We start from the raw sequence: 25143 nt of genomic DNA, 5'->3' as shown, positions 1-25143 counted from the left end.
GTGACCTACCGTAACCACAAACCTTATACATCAGCTGTCTGTAGTTGTCCTGGTCACGTGGTGCAGGTAAATACAGCTTCCTGATTGGTTGGTTTAGGACACGTGGGCGGGATGGTGGCAGGGGATTGGTGGAGACGTTGTGGTTGGATTGCAAACAACCGGGGGTATGTTATAGTCTGGTTGTGTATCTTTGGAGACTATTTTTGGAGTATTACAGGATAACGATGGGAGACTCTGTTTAATAGATTATAATCCTTGTTAGTACTGAGTACTGGGGAGGATTAGTAGAGTTAGGAACTGATGAGTTATTATTTAGGTGGACTAGAGATGTAGGCTAATTACACGGCAAGGTTGTAGTGAGGTGCTTGCTGTATCATTTTGTGCGAGTCCTGAGAATTCCAGGATTATAATTATAAATGGCCTTTGTAACCCAGTACACAGTCGAAAGTCTAGAAATTTCGGGGCTGATGTTTCCTGATAACGAACTTTATTATAGAATATCTGCATCTACAAGTCTGCAATAAAGTTTGGTGAAACGGTCACCGTAGACTGTACTAGAGGATGCGGCGTTCTGACGAAATAATGACCACTGGGCACTGTGGCTGAGACAACTATGAAGTTGTTGGAACCATAAGTTACAGTTGGTATTTACTATCTCCAGACAATTTGGAAACGCGAGGATAGTGAATCTAAAATGGTTAATTATGCGCATATTATGTGCATATTCCGGACATAATTTGTTCGATAGAACTTTAAACTTTTAAACAGGTGAGTATTGCCGGAACAAACATGGTTTAGTTCCCTAACCTACTGCTGAAATACTTAATTCCGAGAAAGTTGTGCAGAAAGTTGCGCAATTATGCAGGTTTGATTGGGCCACATCAGTTTTGCACACATGTAATGGTTAGTTTGCAGACGTTTAAAAGTTGTAACTTAAGTATTTGTACCTAATTGGTGGGGACCTCTCCACATATTGTTAAGCTATCATCATGCTAATCGTAATTAGCTTAACATAATATAATAACGGTACTTATAAGTTAAACTTACTGAACTTGAATCTTAAAATGAGGATATAAGAAGTTCCAACTAGTATTATATTAGTAATAATTGTACTTTGAATATGAACGTTCATTCAGTCCATCCATATGGTAAGTTATGACATACCGCTTATGTACTCCCAGGAAGTAACCTACATACCATAGCCACAAGAATGACAGAAAACAATTTGAATGAACACTGACGGATTGGAAGATCCAGTGCATTATTAATTTGTCATATTATCACGCGTATTAGTATTGAAATGCTAATGTGTAAACCCAACGATCACTTTAGTTACTTATTTACTTATTATTTTATTTATTATTTTACTTATTATTTTACTTATTATTTTACTTATTATTTTACTTATTATTGATTACTTATTATTTTACTCATTCATGCTACACTTATTTAGTATTTACTCTGAACCAGTGTTTACAGGTACCAAATAAACTACAACAATTCATTCAGTTACTTTCTGATCGACATCATAATAATATTTAACCCAGGATTGAGAGGAGTCACGTGATGTTTATATATGGTCACGTGATGTTTATATATGTATGGTCACGTGATGCCCTTATATGGTCACGTGATGCCCTTATATGGTCACGTGATGTTTATGTATGGTCACTTGATGCCCTTATATGGTCACTTGATGCCCTTATATGGTCACGTGATGCCCTTATATGGTCACGTGATGCCCTTATATGGTCACGTGATGCCCTTATATGGTCACGTGATGCCTTTATTCCCTGTCAACTACTCGGAAGATGCCCTCGGGTAATGATAAAAACAAATCTTGTTTTAATATTGGAATCAGTTTTACAACATTTCCATAGATTTCACACACCGCGACCGTCGTCTCATTGTTTCTCGATTTCTCGTTTTCATTGAAATTGTTGAACGTTTAAGAAAAGATAAGCTTTATAGTAAACATTTGTGCAGCCGCTTTTACCATTATTAAATTTAGAAGTTCTTAAGTCAGTTTCTCTGAACTATCTGGTACTTTTTCCGTAATGCAAGGCTTGGTAAATGGTAATAACCAAGTTTTAATACTTTCAACGCTACTATATAACAAATAATTTGAGGAGGTTCTCTCAAGATGATTTTTATATCAAAGATTTCAAGAGCCTAAACTGTGTATGATTCGCCTCTCCAAACAAATCTAAAGTTAAATGGTAATAAGGCTGTCTCCTTTGCTTCAAAACAAGGAACGTTACTTAAACTTATTATATTATATTATCATGAAACTGGGATTCAAATAACATTCTACCTTAGCTTGTATGGTGCCTCCCAGCTTCCCTATTTAACTGTGCAAAATGGGTATCAGCTGGGTTCATCAGGTTAGGAACGGAGTAAAAACTACAGTACAGAAGTTATATTATATGTAGTTAACAATTACTATTTACCCTAACAAGCTGAGCTATCGTTTGAGTTACATTTATTCTATCGCATGGTCTGATATATAATACCCTACTGCTCCTTTATACTATAACACAATAAAGCCAACAAATCCAGATAAATCTACAGACAAAACAACGTACAGATTTAAAGCAGAAGCAGAAATGAGAGTAAACTAAAGTTCAGAGATGCTAGCTTCTAAATTTCTCAGAAATACGGAACCCTTAATTTTATTATATCTTAATCTTCTACTGGACCATTGGACCAAAACTTCCTTCATTACTTCAGACATCAATTTACTCAATTTACTTGGGCAAGGACGAGTTGTATTTATAAATTTACAACATATAAATAAAGAATCGTTTGAAGTAGTCGAGATTGTCCCAGTCATGGTCCCATTACTCAGCGATACCCTATGACTGTTCAGTGTTTATTTAGCTACTTTCAGATATCGCCATGATATCCAACCCAACATGATGATCTTGATTTCCTTGTTTACTATTCGAGAACCTCCTTTGTCTGATTTGAAGATAAAACCGACTCAGCAACCGCCTCAAAGCAACCGCTTTTACGCTTTTACCATTTACTACCTTTTACCATTTACTACCTTTTACCATTTACTACCTTTTACCATTTACTATCTTATATAATATATCATATCATACTTAACATACAGTGACTTACTCTGACCTTGTTATGATATTATATACTTTCAGTAGTGCTCCTAACGCGTTCTAAATTAAATGTATAATTCCCGGTTAAAATGTTGTTGTCTCCTCAAGTGAACACTCATTTTACTTACTACTCACCAAAATGATCACTAATCATTGGCTCCCTCTAATCTATTGCAAGGTCTGATATAATACAAGCGTTTAAACTTTACAAAGAGTAATTAATGTTCAGTTTGGTTGATTTAAAGGTACAATTAGTAGAAATCGGGTGATTATTAGCTACTATAAGTGAGTATTAGCTAACATAAGTAAGTATTAGTGAGTATCAGTGAGTATTTGCTAACATAAGTATTAGCTAACATAAGGTACGAAGGTACTTGAACTAGATATTAGAAATTAGGTGACCAGTAATTGCTAGTAATGGTGATTATGATATTATAGAGGTTGTGGAACTAGCAGGGGAACTACCAGGGACTATTATAGTAAGGGACTTTAACAGACTTTAACCTTCTAAATGTGCAGACTCAAAGCATTCTAACAGCCAACATGGCTCTCCAGGTAAGAACTTAAAAGAACAAATCGGCTGCTTCTTAGACAGGGTTATTGAAGCCTTTAAAACAAATTCTGGGCTAAGTTTTAGGAATTCAGGGAATTTGTAATTGCAAGCTTGGAGCTAGAAATGATTTGTAACTAAATCGAGATAATGATCTATTTTAGGGGATAATGTTAAAAATAAACGTGTTTTTACCAGCATCTCGCAGCTAAACCGGTATGTTTACATAACATAATAACAGAAGTTGTTTACATAACCACATACCTTGACACATAGTTAAAAGAGTAAACACAGTTTTAACTACTGTCTGATAAATTTACAGGTGGGTACAGTGCTAACTAATATTTTATCCTTCATAATAATATTGTTTACAGTTTAAAACACTAGACTTAAAACTTATGCCATCAATAGTTCATTTCTGTCGAATTTTTCGTAATAAATATTCCACGTTCAGACCATTAATCTCAACTACTAGTGAGTCTACAACTACTGGTGAGTCTGCAGCAGAGTCGTACTCTGCAAACTCTGCAAACCCCCACAACACAATTTCCAGAACACAGCACCATTACCCACCACTACACCCAACCACCAAAGTAATATGCTACCAATCCCCCCTCTATATTATATGCTACCAATCCTTTCTCTTCATCACGTCACTCTACACTCAAGGCAGGAGTATAAACTACCTCTCTATAATATAGGTATATCTCTCTGCTGTGCTAGGAAGCACGTTAGCTCATTACACGAGCCGCGCACTTTTAACACCCATACAATAGACAGGGAGCGGGAAGTGGGGGACTACTACAAGTGGGGTTACACGCCAGGTATTACCTTATATGGGCACCACGTGACTACTGCTACAAGTGGGGTTACACGCCAGGTATTACCTTATATGGGCATCACGTGACTACTACTACTACAAGTGGGGTTACACGCCAGGTATTACCTTATATGGGCACCACGTGACTACTACTACTACAAGTGGGGTTACACGCCAGGTATTACCTTATATGGGCATCACGTGACTACTACTACTACAAGTGGGGTTACACGCCAGGTATTACCTTATATGGGCATCACGTGACTACTACTACTACAAGTGGGGTTACACGCCAGGTATTACCTTATATGGGCATCACGTGACTACTACTACTACAAGTGGGGTTACACGCCAGGTATTACCTTATATGGGCATCACGTGACTACTACTACTGCTACTAAGTGGGAGATGACATTGGGGCTATTATGAAGACAGTTTAAACCTGCGTTTCATTCCTCGTAAAGTAGAAATCATAACTTACAGCTATCCTACATTTCACCAAAAAAGCTATCTTGAAACACATGAGCACACAAAGTTTAGTTTACACAGGGCTTCATGTGTTATTTTGGGCAAAAAATGTATATTTCTTGCAGAAAGTGGCATGCTCATAATTAAAGTTTAATAGATGTCACTCTATGAATAATACAGGCAATTACCAAGCAACTAACCGAGTGAGTGTGGGTCAATGCCTCTTAAGACCTAATATGTCTCGGTATTTTAAAGAAGTTAGCAAAATGTCAAAGACTGACAGGATCGCATGTGATTAAACCTTACATGGTAAAACGCTCGATAGTTCGTAAAAAGTCCACATTTTACAGCTTCCACAGTGGGTGCCAAGTATATTATAATATAATCAACTTGAAGTAGAGAGTCTGCTTAGATTGGGTTAGTTTGGTTATGTGGTTAAATCCAGGTGAGTTAACAGAACTCTTGGGTAAGGGAAATTTGGGCCAATTTTTAAAAGACTGTAGTTGAGAGTTCACAGTAAATGGGGGTTCTATTTAACGAGTTCTCTTTTTAACGAGTTAGACAAGAGGTATGTTAGTGATGCATATAATTACTTGAGTATTTAAACTTAAAATCGGTAAATTGGGAATGTTTTTAGTGGAGTTGTAACAGATATATTATGTATCACCCTTTTTTTATTTATTTCAAGCAATCGGTCTCAAACCAGTCACTAATCATTCCTTCGACTAAATAAATGGTATATTATTGGCAGTTTTCCAGGGACGAATTTTTAAATTTGGGACCAAGCACAGCGATACGATACAACACTCTTAAACAGTGCCACATGACGTATCACATGTTATCGACCAATCACATCTCTTGAACTCTACCCCAGCAACCAATCACAACACACGAAGTCTACCCCACTGACTTCCCCCACCGAACCATAACCCTGTACAACACGATGAACGACCAATGAGATCACAGTATTCAGACCACGTGACTAGAGTTCCAGCCAATCCGAGCCCAGGAATGGGTTTGTTTCCCTCACAGAACCACAGTTTTACCAAACAGGGCAGGTTGGCGAGTGTTGCAAAAACACCGTGTTCTTTATATACCATGTACATAGTGTACTAATATTGTGAATAATGCGAGAGATTAAAGTCAGAACTATGTTCATTTGGAACCTAATGTCAAGTCATAATCAGAATCAGAACTTTGACCTGGAATAAAGTTCTCATAACCCATTATATACTGACAGTAAAGGTTGTGTTAGCATTTAGCAAATTAGCACCCATGTGAAAATATGTAAGCCTGGTATTTATATTCACCTGGTCACATTATTTACCTGCCAAACTAAATATTTCATTTATTTTCCCAGTCATAATGTTCTGGAGATCAAATGTAGCAATAAATCTGATGTGGAACTTTTGGTTGAGCTAACGAAGATAAGTCATCTTATCTATATCTATGCTATGATGGCAAGAACTTGAGCTTATCTGATGCTGTAGATATAAAATGTTCTCCATGCTTGGGAAACGATTGCAGATAGATTTTAAAGGCAGACAAGAAGCATGGTGGTCATAACTAAATCCCGATGGCCTATGACAGGAACGCTTTCATTTAACCTTATTTGGTGATCTACCGTGGATTTGGAGTAGTGACATGGAACACAAAGTCTAACTAATATAAGTGGCTAACTATTATAAATGGCAGTACTTTACAATTCCGGTCATTACAAGTGTCAAAGATTTCCCGTCAAAACTATTATAATTTCTATAAACCTAAATATTCAAACATGGCACATAAAAATGTACAAATAAAGCAATAAAACTAAAAACACTCACGAGCATAACTGCAAGACTTGACGACCTCAGCCGCGCGGCACATCCTGTACAACACATCAAATGTGTCCTGTTCTCCGCATTCCTGGGACTCTGGTACGCCTTGGTTACAAAGGTAAAACTTGCTGCAACTCATTGAGTCTGCTTCTTTGGATGTCTGCACTGAACTCACACATTTGAACGCTGTGGTTTTTTTGTTATCTTGTGATGGTTTTAAGAAAACTGTTTGTTGTATTAGATGGTTTTGAAAGATTTAAGTGATATCAATGGTGGAGATTTATATTTTTTGATGACAAATAAATTCAATGAATTTGAAACTCAGGAAGGTCATTATACCATAAAATATAACACAGACAAGTATTTACCTGATACGATGTTAGGTAATAAGATAACCCCCAGCCAAGTTATTAGTCGGATCATAATACTAGCTGAATTTGAAAATGTATTAAACTCAATTTACGATCACTTTGTTTGAAAATTCAATTAATAATAATTCTTTTATTGAATGAGAATCAACATTTGAGCTATGAAAGATTACACTGGCATTATTTTGATATAATACTAATGGAAAAATGATACCGCAATATAAGTTGCATACTGAGTGTCCTGATTTAAACAACTAACTAAAAAAGAAACGTAAACTTCATTGTTATATAATAATTGGTTTGGCTGAACGAACACATGAGGCATATTAATGTAGTTCACAAAGTAGTTCTAGAAAAATGTGAAACAAACAAGAAAAACACTGGTATTAAAAGCTATTCAATTTGTCCATAGTTTATCTTATTTCTTGTTAAGATTTAGCTCAGTTGGAATTGTTTATTATACTGGGTGCAAAAAAAGGGCATACAGGTTACATAGATACTAATACTTTGATCATCAAACTAAGTCAAGCTCCCAGAATTAGACAACAAATGGTCGAGTTTGGCAGAAGAATTTGTTAAGTGATAGTCTTTAGAGCAAGTAAGTATTCGACAGTTAGAGAATAAAGAAATATGGGACTTAACCTTGTTGCAAAAAGGATGATTTGGACTGACAGGAGCAAGATACAGTTCAAACATTTAATTATATTGCTTTCTTATTACCTAGACATCAATCTTTGCAAATTCTGCCTCAAAGGCTCTGAAAATTGTATCCAGGAAAAATTGTATAGTTCAGTAATGCAAAAAATGTCTACAATCTGCGGACAAAACTATTACAGGAACCGAGAAAAGTTCTGCAAACTGTTGCTCAGTAAGAGGATTACAATACAAATGTAATTACCTCTGCTTGAGTCACCCTAGAAAGACTGCGTCAGGGAGTCAAGTTGAACAAGTAGCTGTTCGGAAGCTAAGGATGGAGATTTGCAAGTATATAAATTTGAGACAACACTGCAAGGCATGCAAAGGTGACTCTTCCTGTTGAGTAGTTGTCAAATGTCAGTGGCGTAACAAAGTGCCCTGCTGACCCCACTGCACTGTGCAACGTTACGACACTGGTAGTTGTCGGACTCGTAGAGAAACAAAGATCCTTCTTTGTCCCAAGCAAAAAGTCAGCCATCGAAGGGAGTTGACCAAGGAGTTGAAAATGATAAATAAGTAATGTACAATTAGGACAGCCAAAATTTTGATTCTCTAAATATGTCACTGAGCCAACATCAAATGAAAGGTTTGTATTATTATGAAAGGAGTATACAGATTTCTGTATCAATACAGAATACAGAACTTCCACCGTGGCCACTTCATAGTTCAGATGAAATGAAATGTCAACTGTAATAATAAAGCATAAACAACTTAATAAACATCAAAGATTACGTGAAAATACCTAAGTTAAAGATCAAACAATCTATGATCTAGATTAGCCAAACTTATTGTCATCAATATAGTTTACAGTACTTGGAAGAATGATGAAGATATACTGTTTGAAGTAACAATGTGACCACATAGTCGAAGTTGAATTGATTTGATTTGGTTTTATAATTCATCCGTCATCATTTGTTACGTTGGTGTACGGTGAAGTGAACCACAACTTTTGATAAAATTCAATGATAGTATCGAATTGAAACACAAAAGATAAAATAGAATTTTACACAAGTCTACCAATGTAGCTTCGTTAATAGATGATGCATACTTCAGCTGAGAAAAGTTACCTTTGCGCATAACCTTAATTGTATGTAATGCACGCTGCACGCGTTTGTTTTAATTTAATTTTCAATTTCCTTCAAATTCAAATCAGAATAGGAAAAAAATAAAAGAACAGGGTAAAACACTGTCCGCTGCTAGAACTATAATATAATACGAGAAGTTAAAACTTATAGTTACAAATGGACAATGCAATGCCATTACTTGGAGGACTTCACAGCAATTCGACGTGAAGCGCCGCGCAAACTATCATTTTTGCGATGCAATTTGCATCGGCAATCTTTGCTTTTCTTTGCAAAGCAACGATTTAATGGGTTGACATCGTCAATCAAAGCTAAGTAATTTATTAAACGCAATTCGTTCACATGTTTACAAGATGTTAAAAGGAGTGCGGCGCAATATAGGGCCAGGGAACTGGGAAAGGCGCGCTTGGTCATTAGTAACGTGTAAGGATACATATGCATAAATGAAAATTAATTTATCAGTTTATGCAATGCAATTTCTTAAATTATGCAATGCTTATTTTTTGCATGCACACTGTTAAAAGTGTAGCTACACTTTTAACAGTGTGCATGCAAAAAATAAGCATTGCATAATTTAAGAAATTGCATTGCATAAACTGATAGCGCGATGCGTTACTGTGCCGCGCCGCGCACTCAATGAGGCTTCTCACTCTAGATCGGCGAAATGCGCTAATGTGCCGCGCCGAGCTGAGATGAATTGACATCGTCAATTAAGCTTCTCGCATAATTATGCTTCTTAATTATCAAATATGCTTCTCGCTAGATCGGCGATCGTTGCTCTCCTTCGCTTGCTCTAACTTGTCGTACGTTGTATGACCCGCCGGCCCGCCGGGCACGAGTGCGCGGCTCCCCCTGTATCGTAGAAACTCTACACTATAGCGAAGCGACAGTGGGGGTCACCACGTGATACAAGCTCTAACCAGAGCCCTCTCGCTTGCAAAGGATATTCTACTTGTGAAACAAGCGCGTCACGCAGTACGCGTATACACTTTACACATCACACATGGCTATGTGAACTCTTTATATTCGCAGAGCAACGATCTCGATGGGTTGACACCGTCAATCAAGCCCTGGTCATGGTAATTGCAGTAAGGTCCTAATTTTATGACATGAAGGCCCTAACTTCAAAACTTAAAGAAATTATTAAATTATACATACATGACAGTTTTGGATATTTGGAAAAAATGATTCATGTTTTAAAAAAATGTTATCGGCCGTCAATGTGCTGGTTCATGGTTGCAAAAATGTTAATAAATTTTTTTTAAAATGCATCTTTGACAGTTTGTCTATGGTTAACTTTTTGTCGAAATATTTGTAGGTTTAATATTTGAAAAACAAATATTTTACGAGTATCAGTCGTTCGCGTTATAAACGAAATATTAACCCTAAGCAAATCTTACGCAGTAGCCCAAAATACGTTTTTAATTAATGTTTATTTGTTCTATAATACTGTATACGTGGCACTTTTTACAGTATGAAAGCATACAATTTGTTTGGCTACTTTCTGTTTTCGTACACTTAAGTTGTTCATGGTATTGTCGTTGTGAAGATACAGTATTGAGTGGATTTTTTAAAATGATCATGATCTATTGCATATTGATAGGGTGCTCCCCCTATTTTGATTGTTGAACCTTGAACCTTAAATTCATGTGATGATTTATTTAAGGTTCACATGTAGTGTGTACGTCTAGTCTAGGATTAACATTATTTCATGGCTAATCATATATATGGGGCAGTGAAGTATACAATGAAACAGGTGAAGTTGCAGCAATCGTTTGAAATACTTTTAGAAATCATATCTTTCTTGAATCCTTCTAATTTAATTTTAAAGCCTAAAACAATCACAGATTTCTTGATCGGAGGGAGTTTGTTCCAATTGCAATATGGAATAACTTGCTCCGGGAGATTTTAGTTAAACTTCTATTACATCTGTTGCTTGAAACAAGGTTATGACCAGATCTGCTAAATCTAAACATTCCCGATCCTAATCAGTCAAACCACTTGTTACTTTAAGAGGTCCCCACTTGCACTTATTCGCCGCTCTGCCAGCGATGTCAAATTGAGGATTTTCAGTCTATGGCTGTAAGGAAGAGTAACCACCTCAGACAGGTAAACCGCCTCTGGACACTCCAGCTCCAAAGCAGTCCCCCAACTCCCATGAGCCGCCGCGCAGGTGGATTCCACAATTGGACACAATACTCAAGATGAGGTCTTATTAACAACTTTTTCTCTAATAACTAAATTCCTTACAATCCAATATATCATACGATTTGCCTGTTCCAAAGCAGAGGGCTATGGGTAATAACCCCCAAATCTTTTGCCTGTGCAGATAGTTCAAGTTCTATACCATTTACCATATAATTTAAATTATGATTATTGTTAAAATTATTATGCGCTACTTTGCACTTGGCAGGAATAAATTTTAAAAGCGAAATACTTTCCCAAAATTCTTATTCTTCAATATCTTTAGCAACACTAAAAATTAAAACACTAAAATTATGACAGGCATTAGTTTAATTTGCTATCACACAAGTGTTGGGAGTTATATTTCAAATAGACATTTTTAAAGCTGTTATAGAGTAAATAGACTCCTCCCCCTCAGTCAGCCACTTTAAACATGACTATTGTATAAAAGAAATTACTTTTCCTAATCCCTCCTCTATATCTAGGTTGGCATACATACCAAGTTAACAACCCCTTTAATGATATTGAGTCCCTCTGGAGTCTGGAGGCTCTGGTTAATGTCAAAGAATCATTTCAACACTGTTAACATGGCTAATGTAACAAACACTTTGAGATTATTATAGAAACGTCTATAATGAGAGAATTACTTCATCAAAGATTGACCTTAAACTATTGTTCATTATTTATTTCTTTGATACTGTTAGCATTAAACCCTCTCATGTTCTTAGGAAAAGATGGTGGGAATAACAGAAGGGCTTCTGCCACCAAATGTTACAATTGGTTACTCAATTCACAAGTGGAGTAGTTACGCTGGTGACTATCATCCTTCAAAGATTCTATTAGATGATCCCTCTGATCAAATGTCACGCTGGCAATCTGGGAGCAACTTTCCTCCGCAGTACTTAACTTTGAAACTTGACAGACCTTCAGTTATTCGAAAAATCACCTTTGGAAAGTTTCACAAAAGCCATGTATGCAATCTAAAAAGTTTCACAATATTGGGTGGCATGTCAGAAGAAGGAATGGTTGAACTCGGCAAGAAGGGATTAACAAACAATTCTAAACCTGAAACATTTGATCTAGACGATGCGTTTCATGGTAATTACTTTCCAAGCTCATATATTAAGATAGTCCCTGATACGACCTGGGGGCCGGCCGCATTGAACTTCAGTATCTGGTACGTGAGGCTATCTGGCGTGTCAGACCCCCTATATGTCAACCCCTGTATTCAGTTTTTCACAAACAGACGTCAGGAAAGAGCAATTAAGCTCTGCTTGAAACACCTCCGCCAGCACAATTACAGCGAAGCTTTTGAGTCTCTGCAAAAAAGAACGAAAGTCCAGCTTGAGCACCCCATGCTAACACAACTCCATGAAAAGCTCGTGGGTTCTGGGGATTTCGATGAAGTGGAAGTTCTGTTAGACCATGCATTTCACGACGGGTACATGGAGGATTATACAAGCAAGCAATACTCAGCTAAATGGGAGCAGATCCATGTTCCAGACGGTTCTCCAAGACCCGGTAACCGTGGTGGTCACCCCATGTGCATCGACGAAACAGCCGGCAAAGTATACCTCTTTGGTGGTTGGGACGGTAAAAATGACCTGGGAGATTTTTGGGAATATAACAGTTCAGCAAACACATGGCAGTGCATTTCAGCAGACACTGAGATTAATAGTGGGCCCTGCCGTAGGTCCTGTCATAAAATGGTGCTGGATTCCAAGCACAAGTTAATCTACATATTGGGCCGGTATTTGGATGTTAGAGCGCGAGTTAACATGGAGTTAAAGAGTGATTTCTATTGTTATGATATACAGTGTGATCAGTGGAACTTGATAAGTAGTGATACTGGATCAGAGTAAGTTGTTAAAAAGTACAGTTTATTTCTTGAAAAGTGAGTTTTGATGTGATTACTTTTTAGTCTTTTACACTTCATAGTTCTTTCAAGCAATCCCCAGAATAAATAATTTGTATCCTCTAGCTTAGATCATATTAAGACGTCTGATGTTTTTGGTTTTTACAGGAATAATGGATTTTGTTCTAGTACACATAAAAACAGTCCGGTGTGCAGTACTACTTAAAGGAGAAATATAAATTAATTTAATTAATTAATCATCTCAGGGGAGGTCCCAGCCTGATATACGATCATCAAATGGTCCTCGACTCAGACCTTCAGACTATCTACATTTTCGGTGGGAAAATACTGAACAACAGTGGAATTAGATCGGAAGCAGAATACAGCGGGTTGTACAAATACCACATTCCATCTAATGTGTGGACTGTACTAAAACCTGACAATGACCTCATGTTAAGGTTGGTTTTGTTTTTAAATATTTTATCCGAGTTGAATATTGTGATAAAAGCTGTAAATAATATAGTTGCACATAATATAAATGATATATAATGCAGTAAAATCAAGAATCAGATTGCTACAATCTCAATTTATCCTAGTTTATCCTATCAAAACAATGTTTTTTCCATGCAGACAGCTTGTAGCTAATATTTATAAGTAATTTCTACAATACTTAGATAGCTATCAAAAACAATTTTGTTAATTGGACAATAATTAGTCAACCAATAATTAATTAAACCAGGTCGAGATTCGGACATTCTATGCTGTACCATCCTGATAAAAAGCAACTGTTTATCTTTGCTGGACAGAGGGAGCACTTCCTTGATGATTTCCTTGTGTATAACACGCACAATGATACGGTAGAAGAGGTCATGTGCGTGGATGAGACCAAGGTGTGTTATCTAGATATTATTTTGATGTTATAGCTAGATATTATCTTGTTGGAAGTCTTTGCATATTATTTGTTATTGTGGAGCGAAATTTTTATTTTTATTTCATATTTAAATGTAAATATTGTCATGTCAGAGGTCTTACCAGATTATTTGTCATATAATGCGTTGCGAAATTTGATATTTTTATCTCTGAACGTATTAAATGTAGATATAAAACTTAAAACTGGTCAGTTTTAAAAGTGTAAATAAATATATAAAACTTTCTATACAGTCAATTTAAACGAGTCTCGAGTTACTCACTCAACACTTTAACGTCCGACCATAGCACGGTGAATCACGTGACGTCACGTCGCCCTACTTCCGAACCTGGTGCCCCTGAGATTATTTGCCGATGACAGCCAACTTCTTATTTAATAATCTTATTGTACTTCTTACTGTGTAAATTTGATTATATAAGACGATAATCTCACGACATTGAAGTGCGAATAATAAAGGCTTATCTCAAAAATGTCCGTCAAATAACCAGCATTTTGGGTCGCAATACAGTACAAAATTATGATGTTTTCCTAAAGAGAATCTGAGTTACAATGACCAAATACTTTTAACCTCCTCAAAAAAAATTATTCTGGCCAAAATGATTGGTCCTAGCGGTGTATATTTCAACGCGATATCACAGGTTCCAGACAGATTTGTAGTAGTGTTATTAGCTCATTATCTGATTAATTAATTATCTAATTATACACTACCACAGGTACCGGAGAGCGGGTTCACAATGCGCGCTACAATAGACACCCAGCACCAAGAGATTCACATGATGTCAGGTCTGAGCAAGGACCACAGGAACGGGAGTAAGGATTACACTGATGCTAAGACGAAGATATACGTGTATAGTTTGAAGAGGAACAAGTGGAATGAGGTAATTAATTGGGTAATTAGTTTACTAATTTTACAAGTTAATTAATTTATTAATCTAGTCTAATATAAGTTAGTAAAAATATAATTTTGTTCCAAAGTTAGCTTAGTTGAGTAAACTTAAAAAAATGAAGTTTTTAAGAATTAAGCAATTAATTAATTAATTAATTAATTAATTACGATTATAATGTAACAGTTAATTATTAGGTAGGAAAGAACGCAGGGTGTACAGAACCAGAACCGTGTCCCAGATTCGCTCACATGTTGGTTTACGACAGTAGGAAAAAACTACATTACATGTTTGGAGGTGCGTTTATTTTTATAGATACCAGTGGGGAGGTAAAACGTGACACGTGATAGTTACACGTGACAGTTACACGTGACAGTTACACGTGACAGTTACACGTGACAGTTACACGTGATAGTTACTAACCAATCAGCGCGCTGCAGCGTTTACTATTTCCAATTAAAACCTAGCATGACTGTCCATGTCATGACGTGTCGATTGTCGAAACAAAGGATATATAACCCAGAAAAGTTGCAACGGCAATAATATTTAGCATACTAGTTTACGGAGGAACCATGTATCTTACAGGTAATCCAGGAGCAGGTAATCCTATGGAACGTGGTACAGATATGGACAGGAGATTGGACGATTTCTGGTGTCTTCGGATAAAGAGGCCAGCCTTTGGAGATATGAAGCGGGCTCTTCAGTTCCTCGTGAGTTTATATTCATTCATGAGACCTTTAAACTTTTAGCGATAATATTCAAGTTTTTGTGGTACAATAGTTGAGTATGTTCATGTTATGTTAACTACTGACTGAATGGAAACCTACTACTGACTGAATGGAAACCTACTTTACTCTTCGGATTGGTAGAACCTGTCTGGTTACATGAACATTGGAGCTAGTTTTATATTAACTCACATGATATTATTGTCGACTTAGACTGCTTGGATGTATCACATCTCAACCATTGTTGGGTGTGTTACTTTGTTTTGGGCTTCACTTTTAAGCTTTATTGATTTTATCTATAAAATTGCATCTCCATTGATATTTATGTAACTCAAAAAACTTTTTCTACCAAAAACGTTTTTGATCGGGAATCGTCTTTAAATTATTTTGGGGAATATTTTGACTTGATATAACGACGTCGTCGTAATGACACAAGTGACTGATCAACCACCTTATTTGATAGTGTCTTTAAAAATAAAGTATTTATATTTTTAACTTGGGGTGTAAATATTTTTAGGGTTTTTGTTTTTTAAATTTCAGATCTTTCATACTATTTGTTACTAAAATGCTCATTGTAGCCTATAATATTTAGATTTTCATCATCATATGTTAAGTGTGTTTAATATGTTGTTGTAAGTATGTTGTGAAATATGGTCCCCTTATTTAATTATGTGATAGTGACATAACATGCGTAATAACTGAAACTACGTGCATGTTTCTTAGAATTCCAATATCCGGTCACAAATCTACGTATCTGCGTTCATATATCAGACTTCAGTGCAGTTTATAGATTCACTGTCTCAATCTTATTAACTACAATTACCGTTATGTTATTTGAAGTTGGTCCCTGAGATTGGCGGTGTATTATGTGTGTAATTTCTTGTGTAATTGTATTTATATGTTCTGATCGTCTTTCTCACCTCAGTAACATCTTTAAGTTAAACCCTTTAAAAGTAACACTGCTAAAGCGCTTTACAGCTTAAAATAGCTTATCTAAAGCAATTAAGTGATCAAATTGTAACGTGCGAGTGTGAGTTTCCCGTACCAACCGGACGATGAGGTAATAAACCGTTAAATGGATCAACTTTACTGGTGTAACGAATAACTAATATCGATATAAGTACAGTCAAACCTCTTTATACCGTGCGGGAACTGAACACGAGGGAGAAGGACATAATGCTAGAGCAGTACTTGCCAAAAAGGGAAGACATGAGGGAGTAGGACATAATGCTAGAGCGGTACTTGCCAAAAAGGGAAGACATGAGGGAGAAGGACATAATGCTAGAGCGGTACTTGCCAAAAAGGGAAGACATGAGGGAGTAGGACATAATGCTAGAGCGGTACTTGCCAAAAAGGGAGGACATGAGGGAGTAGGACATAATGCTAGAGCGGTACTTGCCAAAAAGGGAAGACATGAGGGAGTAGGACATAATGCTAGAGCGGTACTTGCCAAAAAGGGAAGACATGAGGGAGAAGGACATAATGCTAGAGCAGTACTTGCCAAAAAGGGAAGACATGAGGGAGAAGGACATAATGCTAGAGCAGTACTTGCCAAAAAGGGAAGACATGAGGGAGAAGGACATAATGCTAGAGCGGTACTTGCCAAAAAGGGAAGACATGAGGGAGAAGGACATAATGCTAGAGCGGTACTTGCCAAAAAGGGAGGACATGAGGGAGTAGGACATAATGCTAGAGCGGTACTTGCCAAAAAGGGAAGACATGAGGGAGTAGGACATAATGCTAGAGCGGTACTTGCCAAAAAGGGAGGACATGAGGGAGAAGGACATAATGCTAGAGCGGTACTTGCCAAAAAGGGAAGACATGAGGGAGAAGGACATAATGCTAGACCGGTACTTGCCAAAAAGGGAGGACATGAGGGAGAAGGACATAATGCTAGACCGGTACTTGCCAAAAAGGGAGGACATGAGGGAGTAGGACATAATGCTAGACCGGTACTTGCCAAAAAGGGAAGACATGAGGGAGTAGGACATAATGCTAGACCGGTACTTGCCAAAAAGGGAAGACATGAGGGAGTAGGACATAATGCTAGAGCGGTACTTGCCAAAAAGGGAGGACATGAGGGAGAAGGACATAATGCTAGACCGGTACTTGCCAAAAAGGGAAGACATGAGGGAGTAGGACATAATGCTAGACCGGTACTTGCCAAAAAGGGAAGACATGAGGGAGTAGGACATAATGCTAGAGCGGTACTTGCCAAAAAGGGAAGACATGAGGGAGTAGGACATAATGCTAGAGCGGTACTTGCCAAAAAGGGAGGACACGAGGGAGTAGGACATAATGCTAGAGCGGTACTTGCCAAAAAGGGAGGACACGAGGGCGGATCTCGTGATACTCACTTTAAAATGGACAGTGGACACGAGGGCGGAGGTCACGTGATACTCACTTTAACATGGACACGAGGGTGGAACTAAACACCGTTCTAAATAAAGAACCAGTAATAAACCCGTAACATCATAAAATTGTATTTAAACTTTTGTTTATATGCGTCAACTTACTTTAAAAACACATATAACACACATAACGCCGGCACGCACAGGGATGTCCTCACATACAGTTATGTGATCTGAGATAACAAGAAATCATGCACTCATTTATCCACAAACATTAAAAACTATATTTTGCCAGTAAAATCTTATTATAGATGAAATTAAATTGTTGTTAAATATAGCTATATACAGTATATATGTCAACAGTTAAAGGATAATATATATTAATTCATGTGTATTTAAGTAATTTGCCGCATATAAACAAAAGTTAAAATAAAATTGTATGATGTTACAAGTTTATTACTGGTTTTTTATTTAGGGCTGTGTTTGGTTTCGCCCTCGTGTCCACTGTCCATGTTAAAGTGAGTATCACGTGACCTCCTCCCTCGTGTCCTATACCCCTGGGGATTGGGATCAGGGGAACCTCTCTATAATGAGTTTTTTTTTCTATCCCAGAAACTTTACATTTCCCTGAGAGGCCCGGTATAGAGTCAGGTATACACTGGTATAGAGTCAGCGAGGTTTTACTGTTTTACTGTAGTGGAATCAATGAAAGGTGTTTAGAAAAGAGGAGCGGGAAATCAAACGGCCGAAATTCTTGTTGCACTTTCTTGTTGAATCGGTCAGAAAATCCGAATTGAAGTTAAAGCCAGAGTTCCCCTAAATATGTAAATTTTATTCCTCCTTGAACCTTTAAACTATAAATTTTTATGCCGGAAAATTTGAGGTTTTAACCATTTCTAAGTTTAACTGTAACCTCACCCTTCCCCCCAGGTAAGGAAGTTCAAGTTCCGAGATATGAGTCTACGAGATCCTGTTGGGGCACTCCTCTACCTCCAGCAACATGTTGAGGAGGTAAGCAGATTATATCTGTACTCGATTGAATCATCGATTTTATCATGAAATGTAATATGCATTGAAACGTCGCTTTAAATCTTACTGTAGAAACTAGAAATGCAGTAAGTTTTCGCGAGGGCCATCCAGGGCTTTCGCGTAACACGGGTAAAGAAAATAATTGATGTTTCCTCCCCCACCAACATGAACAGTCAAGTCTGCGTTGTTGAATGCTACTTGTAGCATTCAACAACGCAAACTTGATGTAAGAAATAAAAAGAGTAGTTAAGATAACCCAGTTCCAATATCCATTCTAATAATCACAAAGGCAGTTATCTATAATATCATCACACAATCCTCTAAAATATTCCAAATTCCTAACTGACCCCACCCCAGGTTGTTGACCACAGCAACAAAGAAGAAGAACACCAATTCCAGAAGCTGGTAGTCAGCGTGTTTGATAACAGTTCCCAGCGGGACACGTACACCATACGTACTGAACTGTTTGATGTGCTGATGGCCTACTTCCCTGAGAGCATGTCTCAGCCTAAAGATAATCTCACTGATTATGTCCCTCCTGTTTAATTACCAGGTAATTGGATGATAATTGAACAATAATTGATGTGTTATTGTTCGATGGATTCAATTCGTAATTAATTGATTGTTTATGTTTGTTTGATATTTGGTTCGATTAATTTCTTAATTTCAGGCAAAATAACAGATAATATTATTGCCAAAGAAGAAGACTTTGTGACGAACAGATGATTGTTGATGATGAGAGACTCTCCCTGGTATTAGTTAGCTTTAGGTGGTAATTAGCAGATCAATTAGCGCGGTAATTAGCAGATCAATTAGCATATCAATTAGCGTGGTAATTAGCAGGTAGATAAGATTAAAGATTGTAGTAAACTATTTAAATACCAGCTGTAGCCTGTAATGCACTGTACTATTGGCCGCAGAGCCACACTTTGACTTAAGTACTGATACCTCTCCAACAAGACCTGACAATTTTACAAGGCCAAAAGAGATAAAGCCTGAAGTAAGTTTGATAGCAGTGATACAGAGTTATTTATAACTAGGTAATGTAGCGTAATAATTCAGTAATATAATTCTTCGGAATTTCGCTGGATTGTACAACTTTCGTCTTGGTAGATTCCAAACACAAGGAAATTTTCCTTCTGGTTGGTAATATACTCAATGATGGAAGTATAGTGTATAGGCTATGCCCCGCTTACTAGTTTAGCTCTTACTAGTCCCCTGCTACACGGCATGTAAACAGGGATTGGCTAGTTAGAGGCGGTCCGTGTAGGCCTTACACTGTGCTTTCAGCAATACTCATAAAGTGAGATTATAGCGGGTTTTGGTGAGGGATTATATTACAGTTAATATTCTAGAGATAAGGACTTACTTTAGTTTTTAAACTGAAGTTAAAACTTCAGTCAAATACAATAACAACAATAAAACGGATATATACTTGAATATTATAGAAGTCTGCTGATTTTATTTTCATGTATTGAAAGTAGAAAGTATTATTAGGAAATACAATTTCGATGGTTTCTTAATTAAATGTTTCACTTAGAAATAGGGATCGCAGATATGCGTAATATTTCTATATGTTTCGAGGTTTTAGCTTCATACAATATTTATTGTTATATTTTGTGACGGGGTTTTATTAAATGCAATTAGCTTATGTGGTAGTTTGGCATTGTATTTGATATGAGTTATTTTAAGTTGTTTTGCTTGTAGATTTTATTTGAAAATGCTTGTAAGCTAAACCATTTTTTGTGCTTTATATACACCATATTAAAATGTTTTGCTTTATACACAATTGTTTTGAAACGTTGCACGGTGTTATCATGTGCTCTGGTTAAGTTATTAATTGGTTAATAGCCAATTAATTAGCTAATTAAAGAATTTTGAGGTAACATTTTATGCATAATTGATTTGTGCGATTTTTAGCTTTACAAGCGTTGATATATTCAGTTTATGTTTATTGTTGTTTAATTGTTTGCCGACCTGTTAGTCATTGTCATACCTAAAAAATTCATTCGCAAATTGTATTAATCGCACAATAAACATGTAGCATTTTTGACATTTTTGCGGCTTTTCTCTGAAGAATTTTTTATTTTTACAGCAAGCTCTATGTATCTTTTCATGTTGAACTGTAGTATATAATATTTATCTTAGTAAGGTAGTGGTACTACCACAGTAACAGATCACATTTAACTTTAAACATAAAACAGGCCGTTCCCACCTTAAAATCATGGTACCCGAACTTCTACCTCGTCCTAATCTAGTCGAGGCTTCCACTCGGGAGCGCGCGACCGCCAATCCTATATTATACGCGAAAAGTAAATCTGTTTTCGCGCAAAATTCTAAATTTGGCACATTTTCAAGAAATATAGCGTCACGCCGTTGTAGTATAGCGAGTGCTCAAGAGCAGTTTCTTACCAATCATTAAAAATATAAATATTTTGAAGTGTAGCTGAAATGTAACAATCGCCTAAATTCCGGGGTGCATCCACAACTACAGTAAGCCAATCTTGTGTGTGACTTACATAATCAATGTGATAGGATCGTGATGGCAAATGTACAAGTTAAATAATGAAGTCACATGAGTTGTAACAATAACTCATGTGGTTGCTGTTACTTCACTGCTAGTTCATTTGTTATCGTTATAATTGATCCACCTTTAAGCTCGTGTTTGTAACTGCGGTTACTTAATACTTAGTTTACAATGTTTTTAATTTCTTGTTAAAAATATTTGTGTTTAAAAAGTGTATCCCTAGTGTAAAATGTTTTCAGTACATGCTAACCCCAACTTATTTTTAGTATGGCATGGTTCCAGTGCACGTGATAAATTATGGGTCCACAGCCCCGAGCACGGACGTACCAAGAGATACTTGGCAATTTCGTCTCGGGGGCAACGGCGGGGGCTGTCGCTAAAACAACCATCGCACCACTTGATAGGGCCAAAATCGTATTTCAGGTGAGTTTAAAGTTTGCCTTGTTCCCCGTTTTCTGCCTTTGAATATTTAAATTTCAAAGTCTTGTTGTGTATTTTCTATTAGATTATTGTTTATTATCTCTGTTGATAATGTTAGCCTTTAACATATATTTTGGTTTGTTTTACCTTTACTCTCCAGGTATCTTCTAAAAGATCATTTTCATACCGAAAATGTGTCCAGTTTTTAGCGTCCACCGTTCGGGAAAATGGAGTCACCATGATGTGGAAAGGTAAAATTACATTTTCACAACTTAAGTAATTCTGAAGAGTTTTACTTTGGTATTTTGGGTGGCAGCTCGAGGTCCAGCTCGAAGTTTTAATGGCTAACATTTGAAATTGTGTAACTAACATACAACCTGATTTATTTCTCACCATTCTCCCAGTAAAATGTCTTTGAGCTTTACATTTTCTACACTGTAATATTCCAGTAATAACTAAATATAATAGTATAATAATGTAGTTAATAAAAATAACTAAATATAACTTTAGGTAACAGCGCCACGATGGTACGGATTGTACCCTATGCAGCAATAACTTACATGTCAAACGAATCTTACAAAGATTACTTCAAAAGAAAAGATCCAGACGGCAAACTGTCCCACGTATACCGGTTCTGTTCTGGCAGCATGGCTGGGTTAACCGCTAGTTTCTCCACCTACGGCCTCGAGGTATTTCCTCTCCTCTCAGTTTTTAGAGTTTTTGTTCTCAGCATGTTTTTGTCAATTTGTGAAAATATAAAATGTTGTTGTCTTATTTTCTCTGTGTTAAATACGTGATATCACACTGATTTAACAGGTTTTGAGGGCTAGAATGGCTGTTAAAAGCGAGTATGTTAGTATTTTACAGAGTCTGAAGTATATTCTGAAAACGGAAGGAGTCTCGTCTTTGTACAGGTAGGATCATCAATTATTAGAGAAAAGGAACATTTGCTTTATCTAACTATTTACAATTTCATAGTGCCGACTAGATACATATCTCTCATGAAGAAGACAGCATGATTATTTGATGGAATAATGTCGTATTGCTATTAAAGTAAATGTCTAAAAGTCATGGTTATCCAAAGGTTCGTAGTTTTAACATGTAAAGAAATGTAAAGAATGTAAAGAATGCACTGTTCAGGGGGCTAGCTCCAACACTGATAGGGGTCTCTGTGTACGGGGGGACCAGTTTCTACGTGTTCGGAACCTTGAAGAACATTAACCCTCTAAGTGAGTATCACAGCGCAGATCAGGTTGTTTTTCAGAAACACTCGAACAGTAAGTTGCCTGTGCTTGAGTTATGGGGTGGGGGAGCGAACTTTAACAGTTTATATAAATACAATCTTCTTTAAATAGAGTTATTTGATACTATGTACTACTATATTCTACAGTCTACATATGTTCAAAGTGTATAATATAGCAACTAGCCCTGTTAATTTGCCCTGAACCACCAAATAACCACCTCCCCCCGATTAGGTTCATCAGACGGTTTACTCACCGAGCACCGCCTCCTATACGGAGGGTTTGCAGGGCTGTGTGGTCAGAGTATTTCCTACCCTCTGGACGTAACACGGCGTCGTATGCAGACTGGCGGTATCAAGGGGGATCATCTGGAACGTTACAGCACTATGAGGTATGAGTTCAGTTTCTCTTTCACTTTCATTTCCCTACCTCTTTCACTTATCTTCATTTTCCTGTTACATGAACACATTTCCATTGATTTCCACTTTAATTTTGTACCCGAGCGCATCAGTAGTCAATATTTAAACATGTATAACTATTAACAAAACCTATTAATAACTTTCTACAGGGGTACACTGTCACACATTTACCAGAACGAAGGAATAAAGCGTGGTCTCTACAAAGGACTGAGCCTGAATTTCTTGAAGGGACCCCTAGCATCCAGCATCAGCTTCACCGTCTTCGACTACATGAACACTGTTATATCTGGCTACGAGTCGTATTAATGTAACCGCGGTATCGCCACAGCAACCATGGTAACCATGGTAACCGAAGTAACGCCACAGTAACCATGGTAACGCCACAGTAACCATGGTAACCACGTTAACGCCACAGTAACCAGGCACTGATTCTGATGACTAGATAATTTGTCAGTTGATCCAATTAGCGGGACGGCTTGATCGCCAGCTATTAACCGTTGTATTCATGTATTAATGTAGTAACCGTGGTTTCGCGTCGCGCCACTGTTATTAAGCCGCGCAATGGCTGCACGTGCAAACTGCAAGGGTGGGAGTAACGCCACGTTATTACTGTGCAATGGAAATAATTAACAGCAGCATAATTTACGATGCTCTATGATTTACAGTGCATAATTTAAGATGCGATATTACAGGTTTTAGTAAGTTGGATACGATGACTATGTTTTTCTTTTCAAGTAATGTTTCATATTGAAAGCCTTGTGGGGCGCCAAATTAAGTTGTTTTTATACGCTAAAGCAGAAAGAAATTGTTTGATATTAACTAATAGACATTTTTATCTGCTTCGTAAACATCGGGTTACAGATGGTACTGTTTTTATATTATGCGTTATTTGAGCAAGAATAGTCTAGAAAAAATAAACTTTACATCAGAAAATGTTACACTAGTTGGTATAGTAACCGATCTATGTTCATTAAAATGTATATTGTGTAATATCCTATTGAGGCTCTACTACTAAATAATACGAATTATGTTGAAGGAAGAAATTTTAGGAATGTTCGGATATTAAAGATTGAAAGTTGAAAGTTAGTGGAAACAAATGTTTGGATTTTAGTATGTTGGTGATTATTTATAATTATAAGCGATTTATTTTTATTTTTGTATGCATTTCCAGTTTCATCTTTAGACTCGAGCAAATCCTGTTGCGCTCAGTAGCTATTTTTACTTAGGTTTAATACTGTTGCTGCAACAGCCATAGCTAGAACCAGGTTCAGTTCTCGATCGCATCATAAAATGGACTTCAACTTTTTCCAGACCCTCGTAGTACCATTTTAAGAGATCTGAAAGCCATTTGATTGTTATTTTCGGTTAAATAATTGTACTGTTATATCGTAGTGCTCGTCGCACAATTCTGAAACTATACCATATCAAAGAGACTCGGAAAATGAGTTGAATGGAATTTTTTGAGTTTCGCTATTTATACCGAAAATGTTCGCTTTTGACTTAAATGAAGTGTCATACTCATGTCATGGCGTTTATGCTAAAGTAGTATACACTGAGATCTGTATCGTCGATAGTTAACTTATTGTGATTTTAATGTGATTGAAAGGAAGTGTTTCATTTGTTTGTGCAAAATATTGCTAGACGTCTACCTGCCCCTGCA

At 36.9% G+C, this 25143-nt stretch overlaps 3 protein-coding genes across 5 annotated transcripts in view; 2 read left to right on the top strand and 1 right to left on the bottom strand.

The window, feature by feature from the left end:
- The window catches only part of LOC134824967 (uncharacterized), a 46525-nt gene extending 39307 nt beyond the window's left edge, over positions 1-7218 (bottom strand). Inside the window, exons 1-2 of one of the 2 annotated variants that reach the window (XM_063837001.1) lie at positions 7143-7218; positions 6781-6960 (exon numbers count right to left, since the gene is read on the bottom strand). In XM_063837001.1, coding sequence (XP_063693071.1) covers positions 6781-6960; positions 7143-7197 — 235 coding nt within the window. In that variant the 5' untranslated portion in view covers positions 7198-7218. The remainder of the gene's footprint in view (positions 1-6780; positions 6961-7142) is intronic. The other variant, XM_063837000.1, reaches the window with a different exon arrangement.
- Positions 1-19937, top strand: part of LOC134824966 (muskelin-like) — a 472587-nt gene extending 452650 nt beyond the window's left edge. Inside the window, exons 2-10 of the mRNA XM_063836999.1 lie at positions 11833-12962; positions 13226-13417; positions 13699-13849; positions 14601-14765; positions 14969-15068; positions 15357-15481; positions 18778-18858; positions 19234-19429; positions 19547-19937. Of these exons, the coding sequence (XP_063693069.1) occupies positions 11839-12962; positions 13226-13417; positions 13699-13849; positions 14601-14765; positions 14969-15068; positions 15357-15481; positions 18778-18858; positions 19234-19422 (2127 nt within the window). The 5' untranslated portion in view covers positions 11833-11838 and the 3' untranslated portion in view covers positions 19423-19429; positions 19547-19937. The remainder of the gene's footprint in view (positions 1-11832; positions 12963-13225; positions 13418-13698; positions 13850-14600; positions 14766-14968; positions 15069-15356; positions 15482-18777; positions 18859-19233; positions 19430-19546) is intronic.
- Positions 19938-21663: 1726 nt separating this feature from the next.
- LOC134824965 (mitochondrial coenzyme A transporter SLC25A42-like) lies at positions 21664-25088 on the top strand. 2 transcript variants are annotated; one of them, XM_063836997.1, is made up of 7 exons: positions 21664-21826; positions 21984-22074; positions 22334-22512; positions 22640-22737; positions 22964-23052; positions 23299-23455; positions 23633-25088. In XM_063836997.1, the coding sequence occupies exons 1-7, from the start codon at positions 21701-21703 to the stop codon at positions 23787-23789; spliced, it is 897 nt and encodes a 298-aa protein (XP_063693067.1). In that variant the 5' UTR covers positions 21664-21700; the 3' UTR covers positions 23790-25088. The 2 variants fall into 2 exon arrangements, with proteins under 2 accessions (XP_063693067.1, XP_063693066.1); XM_063836996.1 differs by having other exon boundaries at positions 22964-23100.
- The last annotated feature ends 55 nt before the right edge of the window (positions 25089-25143 follow it).

This window comes from Bolinopsis microptera, chromosome 13, assembly GCF_026151205.1.
Source record: "Bolinopsis microptera isolate Bmic1 chromosome 13, MBARI_Bmic_1.0, whole genome shotgun sequence".
NCBI classification, from domain to species: domain Eukaryota; kingdom Metazoa; phylum Ctenophora; class Tentaculata; order Lobata; family Bolinopsidae; genus Bolinopsis; species Bolinopsis microptera.
The sequence above is the reverse complement of the archived record's forward strand: the minus strand, read 5'-3'. Positions and strand labels throughout refer to the sequence as shown.